This window comes from Pholcus phalangioides, unplaced genomic scaffold (genome assembly GCF_987345545.1).
Source record: "Pholcus phalangioides strain wild (caught in Gottingen) unplaced genomic scaffold, Ppha-v1.0 ptg000002l_1, whole genome shotgun sequence".
Lineage (NCBI taxonomy): Eukaryota > Metazoa > Arthropoda > Arachnida > Araneae > Pholcidae > Pholcus > Pholcus phalangioides.
This window is the reverse complement of record NW_028301595.1, coordinates 16,020,970-16,045,767: the sequence shown is the minus strand read 5'-3', so window position 1 is coordinate 16,045,767 and position 24,798 is coordinate 16,020,970. Positions and strand designations below refer to the sequence as shown.

The 24,798-nt window shown below is 35.9% G+C and overlaps 1 protein-coding gene across 1 annotated transcript in view; it reads right to left on the bottom strand.

The window, feature by feature from the left end:
* Positions 1-6,270: 6,270 nt before the first annotated feature.
* Positions 6,271-24,798, bottom strand: part of LOC149089474 (uncharacterized) — a 116,784-nt gene continuing 98,256 nt past the window's right edge. The window contains exons 16-20 of the mRNA XM_089238906.1: positions 24,252-24,417; positions 22,234-22,477; positions 16,586-16,689; positions 9,730-10,115; positions 6,271-9,369 (exon numbers count right to left, since the gene is read on the bottom strand). Of these exons, the coding sequence (XP_089095032.1) occupies positions 9,202-9,369; positions 9,730-10,115; positions 16,586-16,689; positions 22,234-22,477; positions 24,252-24,417 (1,068 nt within the window). The 3' untranslated portion in view covers positions 6,271-9,201. The remainder of the gene's footprint in view (positions 9,370-9,729; positions 10,116-16,585; positions 16,690-22,233; positions 22,478-24,251; positions 24,418-24,798) is intronic.

Below are 24,798 nucleotides of genomic sequence, written 5' to 3'. Positions count from 1 at the left end.
AAACACTGTTTTTGATACAATTGCTATATTTTAACGTTTGTAAGGAAACACCTTGATTTTTTTTTTAGGTTTAAAATTTGAAAAAAGAAAAATGTATCTATAATACTATCCACGCATTAGAAATCCTTGTTTTCGAGACCCAACTTTTGGCAAAAAGGAAATCCTTGTACACGTTAAAATTATCATATCGGTAGTTCATAATAAATTATCAAACCTAGTACTTTACAAAGTTCTGTCAGTTGATGAAGAGTTAAAAATTACTAATAGGCTCCTGTTTAAGATGCTCTCTCTTGTTTAAAAATATTTATTTTCCGTATTGAAACTTTTCCTGTCAAAGAAAGTTCTGCTACTTAATATATCAATTCTGTACTATAATTTAAAATAATTACTTATATAATTATTTATATATTAATAAATAAAAGCAATTTTTTTTTATAAATACATTCGTTTTTAATGAGTTACTGACTGAGATGTTGAAGAAAAACTAAAAGAAAGATGTTTGTGTAAACAATCCGCGTTCGAGTAAAATTACTTTTAATTTAACAAACGTCTTCTCTATTAAATATAATAATAATAACGTAAGGTGAGTATAAAAGGGCCAAATCAAACTTTAAAAATTAATTATTACGATAATCTAAAGCGTAACTTTCAATAAATTTATCATCTGTAAAAGAAGGTATTACGTACAAAAAAGAAAAAAAAACATCGTCACATACTCTGAAAAAGAAAAATGGAAGTGAATATTTTCAGCGAATATATCGCTAAAAAAACATTAGTAATATTGTTTTCTCTCTCTTCTTTTAAAAGAGCGATAACGAAAGAAGATGTCACGGGAGCGAGGGATTCGCCACGTTTTTGCCTGTAAGCTGCTTTGCGTTTAGACGTACGATTTTGAGTTCGCGATTGAACGTTGAAATGTCTCGTTCCTGCGCGCGTTTCTACCCCCACACTTTTTTCGTCTTTACACGCGCACTCTTGAAGGCGGTTCTGAACTTGTTTACAGCTATCGCGCGCGCAAGAGCGTACGTATAAAGGGGCCTTTACATAATGACGTTACGCATTCGCATTTTCCAAGCGTGGCGCATCGGCTCAGGACGGCTACATAGTATATGACCCTGGCGTCATATACTCTATCGGCTGCATGCTCCGGTTTAAAGGGAAGAGACACAACACGAAAATGAAGGGAAGATCGCTGAAACGCGCGGCACACGACGCTCAACTCCTCCAGAAGCAGTCTGCCAATCACGCCCGACGTAAAGCGATGTCGTGAGCCGTATTGCGCTCTGTAGGAAAACAGTCGTACTGCTTTTCATATTGATGAATAGACGGCGTGTCGCGCTGGGTGATTCACGTTGCGCGCGGCATAGAAAACCTGCTAGTAAAGCCCGGCTTTTAAAAGTGACAGCCCGAGCCACGTCTGGTTTTACAGGAGGGGGGGAGCCGATCAGCCGCTATAGCTGAACCCACTTTTTTTAACCTTCAGAAAATAACTTCCGGGTATCTTTATGTTAGGGGTCATTCAAGTATTACGTCAGCATGGATGGGGGATTTTCGATTTGCTGACGTGGAGGGGGGGGGGGAAGTAAGACGCCTTCATATACGAGCGGAACCATCAGGCATTCTGGTCTTCGCCGAAGGGTTGCTGCACGAAATCGTCGCTTCGGAAATGACCGCCAAACAGAGGGGAAAAAAAATCGCGTCGGTAAATCTGGAATAGCAACCTAACAGAATTCCCCGCGCGCTAAAAATGCTTGGCAAAAGCGTATGGAAAATTCAATTTGTGGGAGAAACGAGGAATTTCCAGGAACGGATTTACTATAGGAAATAAACCACGTTTCACGAAATTATGATTAATCACGAAATTATTGGTAAACAACAGGTTGAATTCGTAACAGTATTAAGGAGTTCTAGGGGGAAGGGGTGGATGATTCTTACGTCATCAACCACCCTTTATAAAAAATATGAAATATTCTTAATGGCGTCTTACTCGGTTCACGAAAAACGAGTAAAACTTTTCACTAGTTTGTGGGCACCTGAACTAACATTCTCCTATTGAGTCCCCTACAGAGCCACTCTAGTGATCTTCAAATACTTAGCGGATCCAAATGCTCTGGAGCTGTGCCGCGCGTCATATAAGTGATCCGTGATTATGCCGCAGATCACCTAAGTAATCTGGGAATGTGCCGCGGATAACTTGAGTGATGTAGAACCGCACTGGTGGCAGGACCAATGCTCTAAAACTTTGTCACTCAAGGGATCGCTTAAATGGTCTGGAATTGTGCCACGAGTCACTTAAGCGATCTGTGAATGTGTCACTTGGTTCATTGTTACAAAAATAGATTTAGGGACAGGCCACATCATAACGCCAGGGCCACATTTGGTCCGCACAGGCCGAATGTTTACCGCGGATCAAGGGTTACCAAGGGCTTAAAGAGGTAGGGTCGCAATGAATTTCTTGAGCAATTTCGGGTTCTTAGCCTTCAAATAGCATTGAAATTAACAAAAATTGATTATAATAAGATATAAAGATATTTTGTTTCGAAATTGTGAAAAATATTTTTACAATTCTTTTAAAAAATATTTTGTGGATTAAAAAAAAAAAAAATTTTATCATCTGGGGGGAAACCCCCAATTCAGATTCCACCAATAAGCGTTAGGAGGAAGGGGGCAGAGCGCTGACAGTGGGAGGGTGAGAGTTTTGCTGACTTTTTCTGACAAGAGGGGCGAGTCAAAAATTGCTGAAAATTTGCTGTCGTAATACTTGAACAGCCCCTTATTTTAAAGCATACATGTGCTCAACACATGGCCTAAATGTGGCTTGCCTCAAGTGGCTCGTGGCAAATTCTTACTTCAATTGAGCGGCCCGCGGCACATTCCCAGATTGCTTGAGAGTGATTTCCGGGGGGGGGGGGGGGGCTTTCTTTCTTTCATTCAAACCAAGCACAACTCAGGTCTATTACCATCTATGGGCAATTTACTATCTAGGAAGTTGTGCTGGAAGTGTGTGTGTGTGCCTAGAGCAAATATAAATAATTTTGTAAGAAAAATCTTTGTCGGCTGTGGTTTTTATTTTGAATAATTGGAGGGGGAATGAATATCATTTTTATAATTTATGTGATGCTGTTATGAGTTATATTTTTGACCGAAACTTGAAAATTTTAGAATACTTTGCTGACAACAGAAAAGTATGTATGTAGATTGACTATTTTATGAATTCTTATGATGTTGGGTAACAATTCAAAAGTTGTAATTTCTGAACCACTTCTACATCTATATTTTTGAGAAGAGGGAAAGTTTGTTTGCAAATTAAAAATAAATTTGAATATGTGTCCCGCCCCCTTTTTTGTTGTAAAACTTGTAAGTTATGAAGTTTGCCATGACTCCTTAAAAACTGCTTGAAACTCCTTAAAAACTCCTTACTTTTCATTTTGTATGAACCCTGCTATGGGCAATTTACTACAGAGTTGTGCTGGAAGTGTGAACGTAACAGTCTGAGTGTGTATGATTTTTTTGTGCTGCCTTCTATATTTCAGGGGTGAAGTGTAATGATTGAATATTTGTACTATTGTAGACCTGTTGCCCTCTGTGACGAGTCTTTTTAATGGGGAGATTAGCTCCCATTCAAGCCTCAATGTTGGAAACCACAGAAAACCAACCTGCCGACCACCATTGTGGCGACAGCAAGTAAATAATATTCTTCCCACACTGGGCCTCCTGGCCGAGAGAGCCAGGTATCCTAACCACTATAGACCACATGGGAGCAGCAAATTACTGGTGAATTGTTCATCCTAGAGGCATACAGTCACCCTCAGTATTTGGGGATTTTATATTCGCGACCTCTTTCAGTTTTTCGGAAAACACTATTGAGGTGATAATTTTCATATTGGAATAATATATAAGTTGTACTTGTTACACGAATGTTTAAAAAATTTGTGTAACCTGTGCTTTTGAAAATGTTTCTACTAGACTGTTGTTTAAATGTTTCCAAAAGTGAAAAACTTGCAAGGAAAATTCCAAATATTGACAAAGGTTAGCTTCATTGCCGTGGTTTCCCGTTGTTACAGCATCAGAGAGTCTTCAGTAAAAGCTCGTTAAGTCATCACCCTAATAAGTCACTTTTTCTTCAGGCCTGTCCATAGACAGCAATAATATAACGAGAATAAATCAGTGTATATTTTACCATAATAAGAGATCAAAAAGCTAAAACATTTCTATTATTTTTCTTTTGCTATCTATAAATTTCATTAATATTGTAATTTTAATTTATATATTTTAATAAATATTATATTACTTCAAATTTTTATGATTTTCACAGTATTGCACAGTGGAACTTATAACACTTTGCTTAAGTTGTCATAATTTTTCCATAACATGAGATGACGACTACTTATCGAGGTTTTACTGTAAATAAAAAAATTAATGCAAACATAATTTGATCAGTCATTGCTGTAGCTATAATATGTCTTCATGCATTTCATGTCCACAACACACGTTATGCGTACTCATATTGTCGTATTCATGTTGCTCACCGAGTAAGGTGCTAAGCAAGATGGCACAGGGGATCCTTAATTGTATATATCCCCCCACACGATATTTCAACCCAATAAAACTGATGTTGGCTTCTAGTCCGCAAGTTATGAAACCCATTTGCTTGCCAATAAGGTGTTACGCGAGATGACTTGCACCAATAGATATTTTTTTCACAATAGGTTTTTTTTTTTTTTTTGTATCTTGTGTATATATAGCAAGTGTAAGGTAACAAATGAGATGGCATGGGGGCTCCCTTCAATTGCTTTTAAAACATTCATCCGTTATAATGAAACCCCAAAACTCATCTCCAACCCCATCTCATCTGTAATCACCACAAAATTTGTTAATTGCGACAGTACCCAATTGTCCAGGGAAAATATTGTAAAATTTTTATATGGTTTTTTATTTTTCACAACAATAGAACAAGGTACCTACGCTTCTACTGTAGAAACAAGATTATTCCAAATAATACAACAAACAAGAATATTCCAAATAATACAACAAACAAGAATATTCCAAATAATACAACAAACAAGAATTATTCGCAACTCGAAGCCCCACAAATCATTTTTTCTTAGTCTCCGCACCTGTTAATGGTGGCCCTGGAATTGACCTAACCTGAGGGACATCAAATACTTTATTATGCAAGGCTATAACTAGGATTTTTGCCGCTGCCACTTTATAATTTAATAATTTTATAACGGTGTTCTTTGTTCCACCTAAAATTGCCATCCGAGACAGTTACGCCCTGTATTTTGGGCTTGCAATCAATTTCTATTGGATTATAATGCAGTTATTATAAACTCTAATTAAAACAATAGATGGATTGAGTACAACCAATTTTTAAGCTGGTTTTTGGACCCTTAATACTGATTACAATCTCAACTATCAATGCGTTTTTGAAATAATAAAAAAATTAGTGTAATTAAATTTTTTTAAACAACTTTTGCCCTATAAGATTTATGTTTGTAACTCGAAAAGTTGGGGAGCGACTCCATAAAAATGCTTTGGAGGAAGCCCGCGAAATTTTCCGTATTCTCGGTTACACCTGGAATGTAATCCCAGCAAAAATATGGAGGGATAACTGTACTTCCAATTAAAAAAGTATCCAAACAATGTGTAGACCTTGGATACGTCATTTATATTACAAGGGGTTTTGTATGTAGTTATTAAAATAAAAATGTCAACTTTTTATACGGGCACCGTGTCCTAAAAAATATAAAATTAAGTTTCCGTTTCTCTTGAGGCCAACAAAAAAGTTCCATGTTTCTAAGTGCGAAATTCGTTAATTTAAGATAATTAAGATAATTTGAATCCAAAAAAACTGAAAAAAGTTAGGAAAGAACAGCCAAAACTTTCTCAGATTTTTGGATTCAAATATCTCAGCGAATATTGCACTTAGAAATGTGGAATTTTTTCATTGCCATCAGGAGACAGAGGACAACTTAATTTTGGACTTTTAGGACAGTGTCTGTATGAATAAATGATTTTAATAACTACAACCCCTTGTAACATTAATGACATATTTAAGTTCTACATATTACTTTTTCTAAATGGAAGTATGCCTCTAGGATCAACGATTCCCCAGCAAAATGCGGTAAGGGGAATTATGGTATCAGCTCATTAAGTAGTTCACTACTTAACGAGCTAGCTAATTAGCTATGCCAATAGACCTGAGTTGTGTTCAGATAGAAAAAAAAATTAAAATTTTTCGATGAAGAGAAATGATGAGCAAACAAATTCATAACTGTTCATATTTTAATTGCACAAAAAGATTTATACATTTGCTCTCCCATACCAGGAAAAAAACTCTACTATCCACAATAACAAAATTTTACAAGTACATTACAAAACAGACAACTTCAAAAATGGGAAAGCTTTTCTTCTCAGATTAATTGGGGGGACCCAAAAACTTTATTATCAGCATTCTTACATGCATACAATATTTAAATGCAACAATTATTTTACATTTAGCAATTTTTCATTAAAAACTGCATACATATACATAATATTTAATCCTGACCTTTATATTACCTCCATACAGATTTATATCTCAAGAAACGGGGTCTAAATACTTCGCCATGAAATGATTTGTGAATGAAAAATGTGATGCCATTTTCTATTCCTTTGACTGCATTAAAAACATTTAAAAATACATGTTTAATAACTAAAAACTTTTTTTAGCACCTTTTTAACTTGAACTTTAAAAAAATTCAATATTTTTATTGATACTGGAAGAGCATTGAAAATTAATAAATGCATAATCATCAAGTCCAATTGTGCAAAATTGTCTACGAAAAAAAATTTAATGGTACCCATTTGTATATCAATTGATGAGTCAAGGTCAGTTGCAGGACATTTCTTGCAGTGCTATATATATTTATGCTCATAGTTCGTTCATCCTGTACAGATGTTCTATAGCCCATAATGGCAAGTTCAAAGGGATGGTAAATTTAAGGAATGAGTGAAGAAAATTAGTAAAATGGGAGAAGGGTGGCAAAATTTGTAAACCCGTGCAGGTAGTAAAGCCATAATCCACCTCTGTATGCCTGGAGAGCAAGGAACTAAGTCAGTTCAGTGACTGACCAAATGAGTATGCAAGCATATGAATGATGAAAAGAGTGGCATAAAGGGCGAAGGACCAGGTCAGTGAGTGATTCAAAGAGTGGCTTAGAAACAGGTGTATTTACAGGTGTATTTACCTGTAAGGGGGAGAATGAGTGAGTCAAGAAAATTAAGACTAAAATGGCAGAATGCCAGCAAAATTTTTATAGCACACAGATGGAAAAACCATAAATTTGCCTCTACTTATCTGAAATAAAGTACTGATACATGGTGTTTTTGTTTCTTATAATCTGTGTTCCTTTGTTTCATCTAAACTAAAAACAAAAATAAATTTCTTAGTTATATTTTTGTCTTCCATAGCTATCATGGTATTGAACAGATTATGATGGTAAAGAACGATGAGAGGTCTAACAGAAAATGTTTTAGTCAGTGACTAGTTTTCCTGAACATGGAGGTAGAGTATGAGAAAATTCTAGCCACAATAAAATTTGTGAGAAATATGCAGAAAGTAATGACTAAGTGGCAAGTCTTTCTATGCATGTTTTGATTACGATGCAAAACAAATAGAGAGGGGTTCGCGTACAAATTATCAAATGAAAATCCTCTTTACTCCAAAATGTGAAAGGGTATAGAAAAATATCTTTCCACTATTTTTTAAATAGGCATTTTGGATTCTTTTCTATGTAGAATCATAAGATAACTAGAAAAGAAGGCAAGTTGCATTGACTTTAAAATTCCACAGCGGCAGCTAAGATGATTTTCAACCAATGCCATTCACATAAGAGTGCAAGTAAAAACATCAGTTTGCTTACCAATGCACATTACCTCAACAGACGAAAAGTCTTAAAAACATGAATTATAAGCTTTGGCTAAGACAAAAAGAGTGAAAGTGTTTCCAATGCAAGAACGGTGCCATTGCTCTTCATTTGAGGTTTACTACACTGAACAAGCATACCAAAACACTAACAATAGCTAAAATAAAAAGGGAGGTCATAAAACAGCTTTGCTGAAATACAAGCCCTAATGGCCGCTTAAATAAAAAATCAACAAATGTGGATGAAATTCGAGATGCAGGTATTTGCACAAAAACAAAACCTTACCTCACACGGTTATGCCAAAAAATTCAAACAGATACACTCACTTTTATGCATTGTTAAATGATAGGCGTGGTGAAAAACCATGTGTCAGAACAGTATCTTAAGCAACATAAATGTGTATGCAGACAAAAATCTTGCTCCAAGGGAACGGTGTCCCAACCCCTTAGTGGGGACTTCCTGTGGCAGAAATATGATCTATATTGGTTGTTCCCACATTTCTTTGAGTTTATCATGCTACAGGTACCATTCCAATGCCGTTTATGGTTTTTTACTGCGCAAACCACTTTGCATTGCACAAAGGTGAGTATCACATTTGAATCTTCTGAAATTTTGTTAATGAAGTCGTAACCGCACGTAAGCTAGGTTTTTTTTATTTCTCTTCTCATTCTTGAGTGCATATTCTGAAACATCTATTACTTGATTTTTGCTGCCGCTAGGAGCTTGTATATTGGCAAAGTTATTTTTTTAATATGTATTGTCTGACATGCATACAAAGATTCTATTTAATAAATAAATTTCTATCAAAATTTATTTCGTATTTTGCATATCACTATGCTTTCTTCCAATATGATGGGAAAATGAAATCTGATTTTTCGGTGACTCAGAGGATTTGAATTATGCATTAAGAAACTACCACAGCAATCAGAATTGCTATTCTTTTCACTCTAGTACAAATTAAAACATTCATTCATGAAGGAAAGTAGTTTCACATAAATTTCTTGCAAAAAAAAAAAAAAAAAAAAGACTTATATCTCCTCTTGGAAGTAGAAGAAAAAGCATAAAATAAAAGCTAAAAATTCTCACTACAGCTTCAAAAGCATTAAAAACAAATACTTACACAAAAATACAAAACATTTTACGCAAACAAAGCAAAACAGTAACCATAAAAAAACGGGAAAAAACTGTTCACATTAACACAGATGATACATGAAATAGGTGTAACTACAACTACAAGGAATGCCCAAAAAAGAGAAAAAAATAAACTGTTACAATAAGTCAATGCGATTCCTCATTTCTTTTTCATCCCTTCGCCCCTTCCTTTCTCCTCTTGTTTTTTCTTTTTCTCCCAGGATGACACATATGGTAACTGGAATGGATTTCGCCTTTTTCCACTAGGAGTATATGGATTTATAGCTCTCAATGGCAGTCCCTTCAGAAATGGAGGCTGCTCATTTAGCTGCAGAAACAAGAACTAAATTAATATATTTGTTTCAGAATACCTTAAACACTTTTACACAAATTTGAAAAAAATATAAATACTTATAATTGACAGAAATAAATAGATTTAGAAGATTAGGAAACATTAATTATCAAAGCTTGCTGCACACTGCATACACTTAAAGCCTTATAAACATGAGGCCGTTGTTAAAGATGATTTTTGAATTGATAATCCTCACACAATAATCATTCTGAAAGCACCTGAAGTTTTCGTTCAGAACTCATAAAAATACTTATTTGGTCAGAATGATAATTATCATTTCTAGATGTTCTTTAATGTGAAAAAAAAACAAACAGGAAAGTAAGAGCAAACACAAACCTTTTTCTCGCTCTCCTCAGGTGACAATCCTGCGCACAACTTTTGTTTCCATAACACATATGGGTTGACTGAATCAGGCAATGATGATTCTTCATCGAATTCGAAGTCATCAAAGTGTTCGGAATCGATAGTGTCATCATTATCCTCCTTTCCTGCAGGACCCTCTCGAATAGCATCATGAGTGTATTTTGTTTCAGGCTGCATCTGCATTTCAACAGGATAAGATGTTCTCATGTGAGGCGGCACAAGAGTGTTGCGACGCTGTAGCTCAGACACTCGGCTCCCAGCCTCATCACTGTCATTTGACAGGCTACGATATCCTCTCAAAGTTGGAAGGCTGTTGAAACCTAAGTAATCATCTTCATCGTAACATTTGAACCAATCAGCTGGTCAAAAAAGAAAAATGAATCAAGCACAAAAATTAAGTACCACATTATAATAAAATTATGCGAAAAAAACTTAATTGCAGATTTCTACTTCAAAACACAATATGACACAATGGTACTTTTGCTAACAGTAATTCATACTAGAATTGCAGTCATTAGGTCAAAATGTGATTTTTTTATTTGTTTCGATGAAAATTTGTTTAATTCATTATGGATGAAACTTAACATTCGAAGATAAGTTTGATAAACAGAAAAAAGCACTACAGAAAAGATAAAAACCGACCAAAAACTGAACTCCTCTGATGACTGGACTGTTCCGCGTTTGGTGCTGTGTGCTTTATATTACAGTGTGCACTGAAAACACTAAAGTTTAGGCTACTACAGTAAACAATAATACAGTAGGCTCTAACCGATCTGGCACATATCACACCAGGGTACGCCAAATTACCAAAATAGTCGGATTACTGGAAGTCAATTGAAAAAAGGCCATCTAAATAAAAAAACTTCTGCACACAGACATGCAGTGCCATGTTTTCCTCTTCTATGCTCAAAGAAAATGCTGGATAACTGAATGGGCTGGACTAGTGCACTGTCAGATTATAGAGAGCCTACTGTAATTGTATTATCTTTTAGCGAATTCAGTCATTCCGAATGAAATGGTTCAAAAGAGATGCCGCTAATGTGCTATGGCACATCAAATACCCAGAATTTCAGTAATGGACACATAAAAATTTTGTTCACATCCCGCAGGATGCATACTTTCCGAGTTCTGAGAATAAAAAGTATGAAAGGAAAAACGCTCTCCCAACTTTTTCTCCTCTCCTCCTAACCATCTATCATGATCGTATTATGTCGTGACCCTACATCCACGTGACCTACACTCCTGTGTCCACTACATCATGCATAGGCTGACAAAATATCAAGTTGTGTCCCTGAATGCGAGCAGCTATTATGCCAAGTTTTTAAATTTCTGTGAGGGTTATATATTGGAAATTATGGTATTTTTGTGGATACCCAACCACATTCAAATAGTGTATACATATATTCACCGCACAAAATATGTTTCGTTCCAACAAGATTGCACATACGTTTTTCTAAAGAATCATATAGGATTGGATTAGCGTTCAAATTGTAAAAAAAATCTGAGATCGTTGGAGTAAAAAAGAAAACAAATCTATAAAAATGCAAACTTGAATGTCCAATTGTGTTACCTAGCCGTCATGTGACCCCGAGTTTCTCATCGTGAAAAAACTGGTTTGAGGCAGCTGAAGCAAAGTGGTGGTCGGCTAAATATGATTTTCTGAGATTTTCAAATTTTGAGTTGGCTATCCCGTTGAAAAAAGATATGCAGGGGTGGGAAGTGACTAAGTCCATTTCGGAGCAGCTTTGGAGCAGCAAAATTCAGGATTTGGAGCAGTTGTGGAGCAGCAAATTCAGGATTTGGAGCAGTTGTGGAGCAGCAAATTCAGGATTTGGAGCAGTTGTGGAGCAGCAAATTCGGGATTTGGAGCAATTTTGGAGCAGCAAAATTTGGGATTCGGAGCAGATATTTATAAATTGGAGCAGTGAAATTAACAAACAAGAATATTTTCGTTAACCCTCAACCCTTTTCAAAACAAAACTGCACTGTCTTTTGTTATCAAACATCTTTTCGTCAGCTTAATTTTTGTTTTTGGTGTTTTAGGCTTTTGACACCTTGTTTGAAAGAGCGGCTGTCATAAAATGTTTTGCACCCGTCTATTTAAGATGATTTTTGCTTACTGAGGGCACTATTTGCTGCCTTGAACAGCGGCACTTCAAATGAGCTAAAAAAATTTTATAAGTTTTTAATTTTTTTATACATGGAAAGAAATTGTTGCAAAATGGGAGAGAATTTCGGAAGAATCAACTCGATGTTTGGCGATTCAGCACTCATTATCTGGCAAGATTGGCGATCTGACACTCGCTATTTGGCGAGATTGACTATTTAACTCTCGTTATTTGGCGATATTGACGATTTAACGCTCGTTATTCGGCAACATTGGCGATTTAACGCTCGTTATTCGGCAACATTGGCGATTTAACGCTCGTTATTCGGCAACATTGGCGATTTAACGCTCGTTATTCGGCAAAGTTTCTAAACTAACATTCGTAATTCGGCGGACATGCGCTTTTTACTCCCGGAATGAAAATGTTTTGCACGAAACATCGAGATTTAACACATGACAATCGACTACAGTAATTTCTGCTGCTTCCAGTGACGACTTTTTTTTTAAAACGGAAACACTCGAATTTGCACTTTAAAGCTGAAAGGCATTGCAAACCATCTTCAGTTAAACGATCACGGACAATATCGGAGTTTCGCGATGGAAAGCCCGATCAGGGGCCGATAGTCCAAGGCGATAGTTTAAGTATAGTGGAATAAAACACGCTCTTTCTCGTAAAGAAACGTTTCGTGGCTAGCAGGAACAAAGATTTTTTGGCGTCCTTTCCGAAATTCCGGGCATACTGAAGCGAAATTCGCTATTTGGCGCAGAAAAATGCGAAAATACGCTATTGGAGCAGGATGGCGCAAGATATTAGTTTTGGCGCAGTGCGGCGCAATTGGCGCAGAGTTCCCACCCCTGGATATGTTTCTATGCCGCAGAGGTGGCTCTTGGGCCATGCAGCCACATGGGATGGCTCTTAAAGAGGGGTACAAAATCTGAGATGGAAATTTTTTTTTTTTAGGAATTGCTGGGAAGGAAGGGCACCAAAAAACAGGTCCTGCACAGGGAGAGATTTTGTGTTGAGCTGCCCCTGCCACAATGATCAGCAGACCTACAAATATACATGAAATTGCAAATCCACACAAGTGATTTGGAGGATGGATAGAACCACCTACTGAGCACAAGATACAACACTGTATGCATGAGCACACTGTTAAATTTCACTAACACAAATCTGACAGCCATATTCAGGTGTGAAATATAAGGCAGTTAAATGGTGGTAGACTAAAGTTTGTGGACCATTAGGGAGGGATTAGAAAATCATTCCAGCTTGAAATCGCTCAAAAAGGATTTATATTAACTAGAAGATGGTCTAATTGAACGACCAATGTAGTTGAATCCACAATTGCAAAACAACTACGGCTATACACATTTCGGAACTATATGAAGTTCCTTCATCAGTAGCAATTTCCCGCTATAAGGAGTTTTTTCAATATTTTTCTTTGTTTTGCTACTGATGAAGGAACTTCATATAGTTCCGAAATGCGTATAGAAGTGATTCTTTTGCAATTTTGGGTTCTGCTACGTCGGTCGTTCAATTGTATTATCTAACCCAAAATGTAATTCATTTCTAGAAGATGGTCTTCAGAATCAGTTAAATTTATGCAGAAGATATTATTGAAAGATCTAAGGTTTTTCTGGAATGAAAAATCAATCAGAAGAGATTTTATTGACTGATTTATTAGTAACTATAATTTTGTCTAACTTAATTATAGTTGTTACTATGTTAATTCCTGAGCGTTGATAGGTTTCTTTGTAACTTCTCTCTCTATGAGTAGAACACTCAGCAATGAATGTAAATAAACCAAGTTATATTAGTAATCTTTAGAATGAACATATCTTTAGAAAATTATTTTTTATTCACAGGGGGTACATGTAAATGATCGGGGGGGACCCCAACTTTATTTTTTTTTTCGAGAGGCAAACACTTTTGCTCAAAAAAGACCCAGTTTTTGCCAACAACCTGGGTTGACCCAGGTAAATTAGAGTAAAGCTGCATCTCTGGCTCAAAAGCTTTCTGTAAGTGAGATAGAGGCATTTCTGGAAAGTGATTCTAAGGAAGACCAGAGTACATCAGGATTGAGTGGCCATTACTCTGAAGATGATTGCCAGGAAAATGTAGCTCACAATATGCCAGCACATTTGCTAAAACATTCATTATCTAAATTTGGAACAGCACCACTACTGCATCTGAACAAGGCCTAAAAAGAATTTATTATATACATTTATAGTGGGTTTTACTGCCTTTATAGGTATCCTTGAGATTTATGGACCTTTCTTCATCTAAAAATAAAAATTGTTCAAATTAGATTCCCCCAAAAAAGAGACAATATAGATATGTCCAATATTTCAAATCTAAAAATTCAAAACTGTCTTAATTTACTATGTATGAAAAAAAAAAAATATATAGATTACTCTTTCAAGCAATGGCATCAATATGCAAACAAGTGCTATTATTAATTTAAATGAATTTTTCATTTAGAGTTTTTTTTCTCCATAGGAAAAGTTTGGTTTAAGACAATTGGGCGATTTTGCTCAGATAAAACTGAAACTGAATGTGTGGGCAGAGTTTATGGCATTTAGAAATTTCCTAGCACTTTGTTTCTGTTCATGTGACAATCTGAATCCCATCCAAGGATGATGTCACGCTGCTATCCATATGACGGTTTTTAAGAGATTGCTGATGCAAAGTGACTTCAGAAAAAAGAGAAAATTCAAATGCCCTTACATCGAACCCACATCCTTTCACTTTCCTGGTGAACACACTACACTGCAAAGGCTACGAATATCTCAATCTCAGAAAGTGAAAGGACATGGGTTTGATTCCCCGCAAAGTCAGTTGAATTCTTTCTTTCCTAAAGCTATCTTTGCATCAGCCAGCTGTTAAAAACATTAGTATGGATAGCGGTTGCATCATCCTCGAATAAGTCGCCGCCTGGTGACATTATCTGCAATTGTAAGCTTTGGCCCGAGTTACGTCAGACCATCCATGTACGGTCCCGTTCAGTACACACAAGCTTCAAGGAAAGATTGAGATATTCGTTGCCTTTGTAGTCTAGGGTGCTCACCTGGAAAGTGAAAGGATGAGAGTTTGATTCCCCACAAGGGAGGTTGAATTTTCTTTCTTTCTCAAAGATACCTTCGCATCAGCCAGTTGGTAAAAACCTTTGGAATGTAGATCCCATGTTTTTTTGGAAGGAGTATATAATAATATACTACAGTAAAACCTCTCACTCGTGAACACCAGTGGGACAAAAACAATTTTCCCGTAAAAGAGGGGTGACCATTAATCAGGGGTTTGAAAAGCACACTTTTATTATGCACTAGGAAATTACTATTTGGCCGTAAAAGAGGGGAGACTGCATCTGAAGGGTGTCGATTAACAGAGGTTTTACTGTATACCTGTTTCTCGCATCTCATTGAGCAATGTGTCTTATTCTTTCAGTGTGTTATTCACAACACAATCACCCTAATGCGAGAGCTAAATATTATGTATGTTCTGCTGTCGAGTGCCATTGGGGGGGGGGGAACTAGATACACGAAAGGCATAAAAAAATTGTAAAACCTAGAATGTAAACCATACTAGTGGTGCCATCTTGCAATTTCATACTAATCCATAACCAAAAAATTATAGGACAATATTTTCCCATACAAGTCAGGTGACCCAGCAATTTCATGCACACACAACCCAGAGGTATTCGAGTCTTGAATTGCAAGCCTTTTATATTGCCAGGCACTAGCATATACTGAAATACTAGTGTGATCAAAGTAGACTGTACTCAGCATTGTATATACATATATTGATGTTCAGGCAAACGATATCCAAAAGTAATGGCTTTACTGTACTTCGTCATGAAAGTGCTGCACCTTTGATAGGCAAAAAAACTTGGGAGCAATGCCCTAAGTTTTCTATCAAGGTAGAGCATGCAAATTTTTGACAGCTGCTTTAAGACTTTTTTTGCAGCAGTTGTGTTGACTGCCAGCATGGGGATGCCATGGTTGGCTGAGGTTGGTCTCCTGTGATTTTTTCCAACTTTAAGGTGCAAATGTGAGCCAATATTCCATTAAAAAAAGTCTCTCCACAGAGAGCAATCAAGCATACAGCATTCAAAATTTTCACATGTAACACAAACAGACACGAAATCAACTGCTGAGTTCTTTGCTTCTGAATTCAGGATACAGATAGCAGTACTCCTTGAACATGACAGGCATTCCTCAGCAATAGACATGACGCAACACATTTAAAATATACCAATCCATTGGAGTTTCTCAGAAGAATGTTTACGAGAGGTGCTGGTATGATTTAGTAATAGCACGTGGGTGCCAAAAGAAGGCTCAGTTTGTGCTTAAGTTAGCTGATTTTTAATCAGTGACACATCTAAACAAAATGAGTGAAATGTGAAACCTACCACAGGATTTGAAATGGTGCCTGAAGAAGTTGGGTTTAATAATGCAGCATTCGCAGTGCTTGGAACAATCGGCAAAAGATCTTAGGTATCTTAGAGCCACTGAATATGCTCACATTGAACTTCATTAACCAGCAAATGAACTCTAGGAGTTGCTCTCTTCTTCAATTCAATCTAAATTTATGAGTAATTACGTGTGGTTGTCTCAACTTCTGGATACCTTTAACTTGGACACATAGTGCGGTATAAAATTATGTTTGAATTAATTTTCTTAACCAAAGTTATGCAACCTCATTAATAACATGAAAATATTTACCCAGGCCAGTATATTTGGACTTTGATGAAATACTTGTATTCAGGCCACTTGATGTTGATGGCAATGTAGATTCTTTCTCATGAACTAAGTAAGTTTCTCTCACACTGTAAGAAAATAATTATTTGCATGATATAACAAGCTATTTAAAACCTTCATATGTAATTTTGTATTTTTAACAGGTTCTGCTTATTGTCATATTCAGATTACAAAAATTTGATACAGTCGATGCTTGTTATAATGACCATGTTACAATACTGGTGCGGTAAGTCCCAAATGTTTCATTAAAATGGCTATTCTATGTTTTACGTTCGATGTATCAACTGCCAGATATAATGACGGAATGAGAGGAGGGGTAAATTATATACAAAGAAAGAGCATCAATTGTATTTAAATTCACTTTATATATCAGATGCTGTACCACATGAACGTAGAATGCAGAGCATTTAATCCAAATTTTTTTATTCTAACTATATTCATGTTCATTTATATGCGTATTGTTTTCATCAAAATTGTTTACCAAACAGTATATTATAAATTAACACGAATGTATGAAAAAAAGATAAATTTTGGTATTTTTATATTTTTTCCTCAAATAAAGTTGTCGATAAAAGCTTCCAATTTATATCATTTGCTAACACCATTTGCGAAGTACCCATCAACCATTTGCAAAATCTGCAGTGCCTCATGCATTTTGGATTGATAATTTCCAGTCAACTGTGACAAACATTTCAACATTGTTCTTATCAAAATCGTTTTCTGTCTCAACACACACTTGCATATGTGGATGCATTGACCGTAGCTTGGATGTGATCATTGATTTTCGTTCATTGCTTAAAATCCTTGACATTTACATGTGCTCAAAAGGTTTATGAATGGTCTCAGACAATAAAAGAAACAGAAGATACAAACAAAATACCTTTATTAGCCTTCAAAGTATTCTCCATTAGCTACAATATACTTTTGCCAATGGTTGGAAAAGTACTGAAAAGTTTCAGCAAAAGCTTTCTTTGGAATCACCCAAAGTAACTATATCACTCTTGCTCGTATGTCTCTTGCTTGTCTGGTATGTCTACAATATCGAAAAGGACTTTCATGACTCCCTTGAGCCAGGGGAACAAAAAGAAGTCTCGGGGATTTGATAATCCCCAACTCATCCGTTATCATTATTAAAGTCAGCCGCCAGTCATCTACAGGCATCTGCTGCACTCATTTGCCGATCTCTGGTGTTCAACTTACTAATGGTCGACCCAAATTATCCCTCATCATAATAAACAGCTTCCTTTCCAATAAATATTTGAACCAGTCGTAAACACATTTTTTACTCACTGCTACTGTTTTACACACTTTCATCCACATTTTATAGGTCTTCATTACTGTTTACCCCTGTTGTAGCAAAACTTTATGTTTACGCATTGTGCCATTGCATTGTGGCATCAACTTTTACACTCGGTGTGTTCTATAGCTTAGTGTTTTCAATGGTGGGGTGGGGGATGCATGCATGGGCACACATTTCTATAACCTGCATTGTTATTTAAATATTGGACCATTCACGGAACTTTTTTAACACACTTTGTATATCAATGTCAATAGAAATGAAGACTGCATAATTGATTTGATTTATGTTCTTCCTAGATCTGTAGGGGGACCCTCCTTTGGAGAAACCAGCTTATCTTTATATCCATAGACACGTTTCTCTATGACACTGGAAGGCGATGCACTGTTTTTAAGGATGTGTCTACACCTGCATACTATGCATTGTCCTTGAGTGGTTTGCTGAAATTTCCCATCAAAGTGTATGGATGTCACAAAATATTTCATGCCAAGAAACATGAACTAAATAAACGTAGAACTTGGGACAACCCACCGATAGCACTGTTCAACAATTTTTCCTTTTTTGTTTACCAAAACAAAAGTAGCCACTTTTTATGAATTTTGGATAGCTGAACATGAAAATTACCCTTAAAATTCTCTCCAGGCTTAGAGTTTTGAGAAATTTCCCAATTTACATTTTACATATTATGCTATGGGCTGTTATAATTACGAGTAAAATATTTTAAAAAAGTAAATAAATAAGAGAAAAGAAATAAAATAAGCATTGTTGTTCTCGATAAAGCTGCTATCAACTTGGCACTGTTGCTTTGTGCCTTCGTTTCATGAATCACGTGATCGAGCGGTTAAACGGGTTCCATCTAATGGTCTGTCTCGTACGTGGCAGCCGTAGAGAAGTTCATATTGAGCAGCATGTTTCCAAATTTTTTTGTCTTACTGATTTGTTTAATTAGTGATTTTGTACATTTTAACGTTTTACATAAATGTGCAGCAATGCCCCGCTCCTGTATAAATGGACAACTTTTGCTATAAATGCGCTGATGTGATTTCTGGTTCCAAGAAGCGGCCATTGACTTCTGCAGTTAAAAAGGCATATGTACTGTACTTTGGGTGTCACGTTGTGCTTGGGAAAAAAGTTTAAATGCATTTTGGTGTGCCAGCTGTTTAGCGTGAACCAACAAATCATAACCCCAATTGTTATTTCTGCATGGTACCGTGCTTGAAGAAAGGAATTAATACAAAGTAAAAGAAGATAGAATACCCTGTGATACGATCTGTCATTCACCTAGTGGTCCATGGAGAAGGATTGAAAATCCTTAGTCTCCCGCTAACATTCTGACACAGTGATATGGAGGATGATTGTAGTGAACTTGGTGTGTTGGAAAGTGTTCCAAGCATCAGTAATGCAGATTCAACATTTCAACTGACAAGTACCTCCTGTATCGTACGCTGAATCACACAATATGAACTTCATGACCTTATTAGGGATTTAGAACTGCCAAGAATAAAGCTGAACTCAGAATCCAGATTTCAGCAGTGGAACTTCCTGGCAGATACAGTAAGAGTATCTATGTTCCAGACACTGCCACGAAGCTGGTCTGGAAGAGATCTAGGCAACAGGATATGTCCAGTGACAAAGTTCTGGCATTCATTCATTCAGTTAGAGTATCTACTTTTCATCAAAAAGTACTGTCAAAATTTTTCAGCAGTGAGGACTACTTAGTATTTTGCAATGATGTTGAAGGTTTGATGCTGAAACTGAGCATTCCGTACAAAACAGACAATTGGAGACTGTTTATAGATGCCTTAAAAACAAGCCTGAATGCTGTGCTATTACATAATATTAATGATATAGCATCATCAATTCCTGTTGTTTTGCAGCCCTAGGTACAGAAAGTTATCTCATGTGTCAACGTCTTCTGGATCTTTTAAATTACAATTGACAGAAGTGTTAGTATGTGGTGATTTCAAAATGATAGTAATTGTGCTTGATCTACAAGGTGGGTATACAAAGTGTTGTTGATATATATGTCAGTATGATAGCCGCACAAGAGGTATGCCCATTACAAACACACAAACAGAAGGAATGATCTCTACAAACAGTTTTGTTGCTTGGCACTCTAAAAAATTTTCATATGAACCTCTAGTGAACCCTAACAGCATTGTGCTACCACCGTTGCACATAAAACTGGGGCTTATAAAGGCACTTGCGAAGGCTGTTAACAAAAACGAACGTTCATTTGAGTACTTATGCCAAATGTTTCCATGTCTAAGTATGGAGAACTTTACAGTACAACTTGAGTATTTATAGGTCCCCAGATACGCAAGCTTTTGCAAGACAAACAGTTTCAATTCAATCTTAATACTGATGAGCTACATGCCTGACATTGTTTTCGGAATGTTAGTACACAATTTTTGGGCAACCTTCATGCTGAAAATTATGAAGACCTAGTGGAAGAACTTATACAGGATGGGCAAAAAGTCTGTAAAAACTTTAAAAATTAATTAAAAACCGGAAAAATAACAGAAATAAAAAACTGTTTGCAGAGTTAGCACCACTAGGTCACGGAAAATATTTTTAGACTGGGAAAAAAAAACAGAAGATTGGTGGCGTTAGTACCAGCAACTTTGGTGGAAACATGCAAATGAGAAGGTTATAAGACCTGGCATTCCTAAACCACAAGCAGTTCACCATTGTAAACCGTGCACTCTGCCGTTGCTGGATTTGTGACTCGCTTACAATGTGTTACCCCCTGTGGTGGTGGTCACGTGGCACACGTACTGCTGTAATAAACGATTTCGAGGTATTCTGTTTGTTATTTGAATATCTTTTCTTTCACTTGTGTACATCTTACTGTCTTAAAAAAATTCCAGTGACCTAGCGATGCTAACCGTTTTTTATTTTGGTTATTTTTCTGGTATTTATGAATTTTTAAAGTTTCTATGGACTTTTTGCACATCCTGTATGTGTCAGAGAAAATTTGGTGAAACATGTCACTAAAAATGCGCTTCTTGTATCACTTATTGATGTCTTCCCAGCGAATTGTGGCACTTTCAGTGACGAAAAAGTAGAGCGATTCCATCAGGACATTTCTGCAATGGAACAGTGTTACAAACGAAAGTGGTCAGTTTCTATGTTAGCAGATTTCTGCTGGATAATCCAGAGAGATGCTCCGGACGTTCTCACAAGCAACAGAAAAAAAGACTGTGTATAAAAAGGATTTAGTGATGATAAAGGATAAGCATGATTTTCGTGTTCAGCGACCTGATATCTATAAAGGATGGATATTTTCACCTCTGTAAAATTTTCACTATTGAACAGTGAATTCTGAGATATCTCATCAAAGAGACTTGCTTTGTATCTTTTGAATTACGTATAGCAAAGGCTGTGATGCAATTTCAACCGTGCTGTGAAGGGTAAAAAAAGTGTAAAAGCCAGCTTCCCGTCTAGCATAGGGGAAGATGGGGCACACAGTGGACCAACCCTTCAAAATTTATTTTTCATTTTTTGGCATAGCAGAATCACTGCTTTTTTGACTATATTTCGACATAGCAAAAATCACTAAACCCTCAATAAAATGCCATAGCCTTTTTAATTAAGTAGGATTTCTTTGGATTTTCAGTAGGTGCAAACTAAGAGGTATGGGGAAAACTGTTTCACTAACAAAATCAATTTAATGAAATATCTAGGCTTGACAATGGTAAAATAAGAGCAGGCAAGATATCTCTTCAATGCCATTTGAAGGGTTAAGCTTACTTTAAATTAATATTTTGGTAGTATGCAACTATTTGAAAAATAATCTCTAATACATATTTCTTAATAACGTGATGCTCACATATTCACAAAACCACTGCCCAGGGATTTTGTTAATATTAGTAGACACCCATGCCTTGAACAGGGAATCAAACCCAAACCTGCACAGTCAGAGGCTACTTCTTAAACTACTCGGATGCCAAGTGACAAACAAAGAAAGGTCTTTCATATAGGTAAAAGCAAAACTGCTTTCAGATACAAAATTTTCATGATACAAATTAATATTTGAGATGTTCAAAAGATACAAGTCCAGATATAGCTGTAAGAATAATAAACTAAAAAATTACAAGTTTTTAATCAGATATAAAATTTCATTGTAACATAGTAGTAGAATCGAAAAATGCAGGTATGACAGTAAAGGAATATATATATATATATATATAATAAACAGAACATTGAAGTGATAAACATTTTCGGGGGAGTGGGGAACACTAAAACATTTACTTCAAAAAGTAGAAAAGATTAAAAAAGCAAAAAAGATATAAAAATTCACCATACGATATACCTTGAATAACGAGATGTATTCCTTTGCACAAGAAAAGGTGAGCCTTTGCTTTCTCGTGTAAATGAAGATCTGGCATCCTTTGATTTATCCCTGGATCTCAGGAAGAATCTTTTCAATGGAGATGGACTTGGACTTGCAGCTGGAATCCTACCATGTTTTTTGGAGATCAATTCCTCCCGAACAGAAGAAGCTCGTTTCTTAGGACTGGCAAATTTATCTGATGGGGAGACAGGTTTCTTGAAGCCTGTGAGGAAAAATAACATTCTGAACAGTTACTGAGTAGCTAAAGAAAAACAGATTTGTCATCTGCTTTAAATAAAAAAATTTATAATTTAGACATTAATCTCAACTAGTTCACTTAATTTATTTAAATAGCCAAAATTCCATCGGGAACAGATATAGATGACTCTGCAAAAAAATTTGCAGAATTAAATGAAATGATGTACTTGGAATGAAGATACTTGATAAGATATTTACTCTAAGAGAGATATAATTTATTCATAAATAGAAATACAGTAAAACACAACTTTAATGGAATCTCAAAACACCTGCAGCATTCCTGATTATCCAGCATGCCAAAAAACAGTGAGGGAGACCAGCCAGGCCAGTCATTTGGGAGGGGGGTTGGGGCCATTGCTCCCACCCCTGGCTTTGAAAATACACTAAAAATGATATATATACATACATTTGAGTAATGTCTTTTTTGCCCCCCCCCCCCTGGAAAAAGCTGAAAAGAAAGGGAATTTTTTTCACTCACACAGGGAGAGAAATATTTCTCTGACAGTGTAGTCAAAGGGTTCCATTCAGGTTTTTCAAACATGTATTTTTACATTGAAATCACTGGATTGATTTTTTTTTCTGCTGAAGGCAGGGGGGTTTCAGCACAATATAAGTTTCATTAAAGACAGGTTTCACTGTACAGCAATGATTCCCAACGTGGGCGATGGAATGTTCCAGAGGGCCGATAGAAGCTACGGGTTTAACATAGGATCCTATAGGTTAGATTGCGTTGGGGGGCGATGGGAAAAACATTTCTGAAGAAAGGGGCGATAGGACAAAAAAGGTTGGGAAACTACGCTGTGCTATCCTTCGACTAACAGAGGCTTCAACTTACAAATTTTTCAACTAACAATGATTTTTTCATGATTTTTTAGCCTCAACTAATGAAGATTTTTATTGTTATGGATGCACACTCGGCAAACATCACACACCCACATAGTGAGTAAAATTTCCATGGCAACTACCAGAGAGAGAGAATTACTGTCATTCTCTCTCTAGCCAATTAATTCATGTCCACCTCAATCTTTTTCCAGATTTATCTGTATTTCTTGTTCAGAAAGTTTTTAAAATATTTTGTATAAAGATGAATGATTAAACTAAGAGAGAATGCACTGAAAAAAAAAGCCAAAACTTGAATGTTTTCAGTGTAAGTCTTTTAGCATCAAACTGAAAGATCAGGACTTTCTAAGAGAGCTTACCTTTTCTATTCATAAGTGTAAGACACAGAAATTAGCTGATAGAATCGCAAATAGATTGGAACACCCAGGAACCACTCTGGATTTTGCCAAGAAATAGAATTTTGTCTAGCATAAAATAAAATTATCTTCAGCATCTCGCCTCCTTGTAAAATTTAATCTATCCAATTTTGAAGCTGTTAGCTTCTTTGGTCAGTTTTTATATTTTCTAAAGTGCTTCTTAGTTTTTTATAAAACTTATCTTCAAACTTCGGGCCCCGCCTTGAATAAATTAAACTATTTCTATTTAGGTTTCTATGGGCAGTATTGTTTTGTCTAACAAAAGTGATTCCAGAATGAATATCTTCATTAGCCAAGGCATCACTGTACATAAAATATTTAATTTGATGTAAAGATAAAAATTAATCTACAGATTATTTGAGGACACATACGATCCTAATTATTTAAGATATCCTTATTCACAAATATATTACAAAATTTGATTACCACAGAAAAGTTAAGAACCAATTCTCAAGAACACCAAAATCTTTAAAATGCATATACCCTTTTTCTTTGAGATTTTCTCCGATGCGGTTCTGCTTATCCTAGATGGAAACCTAGGACTTCTTCTGGAAGCTGCAGTGGATAAACTGTTTTTTTGATCAGCATCTTGTTTCATTTCTCTGATTTGACGATTAGCAAAATCAAGTTGAGCTAATAAAGACCGATTCTAAATAAAGGCAACAAAAGTACAAAAATGGAATCACATTTATTGGAGACTACTAGCAATTACAATTGGAATACATGATGACGATTTCGTAAGTAAATACAGATCTAGGAAATAAGCAAAAGTGTCACTTCTGACACATAAATTTAGTGAGGAATACTCATGAATATTACTCGGTGAAAAATGAAATTGGGGGGGGGGGGACCTTTATCTGTTAAAGTTGACACATAGTTGAAAAAAAAATTCTAATTAGTACCTCAGTAATTTAATAAATAAATGATACTGAATACTTTATATCATTTAATACTGAATTTATTTTGCAAGAGAAATCGCAATCACCAATTTTAAAACTTGAGGATTGTTAGCACAATTCAGAGTTGTCAA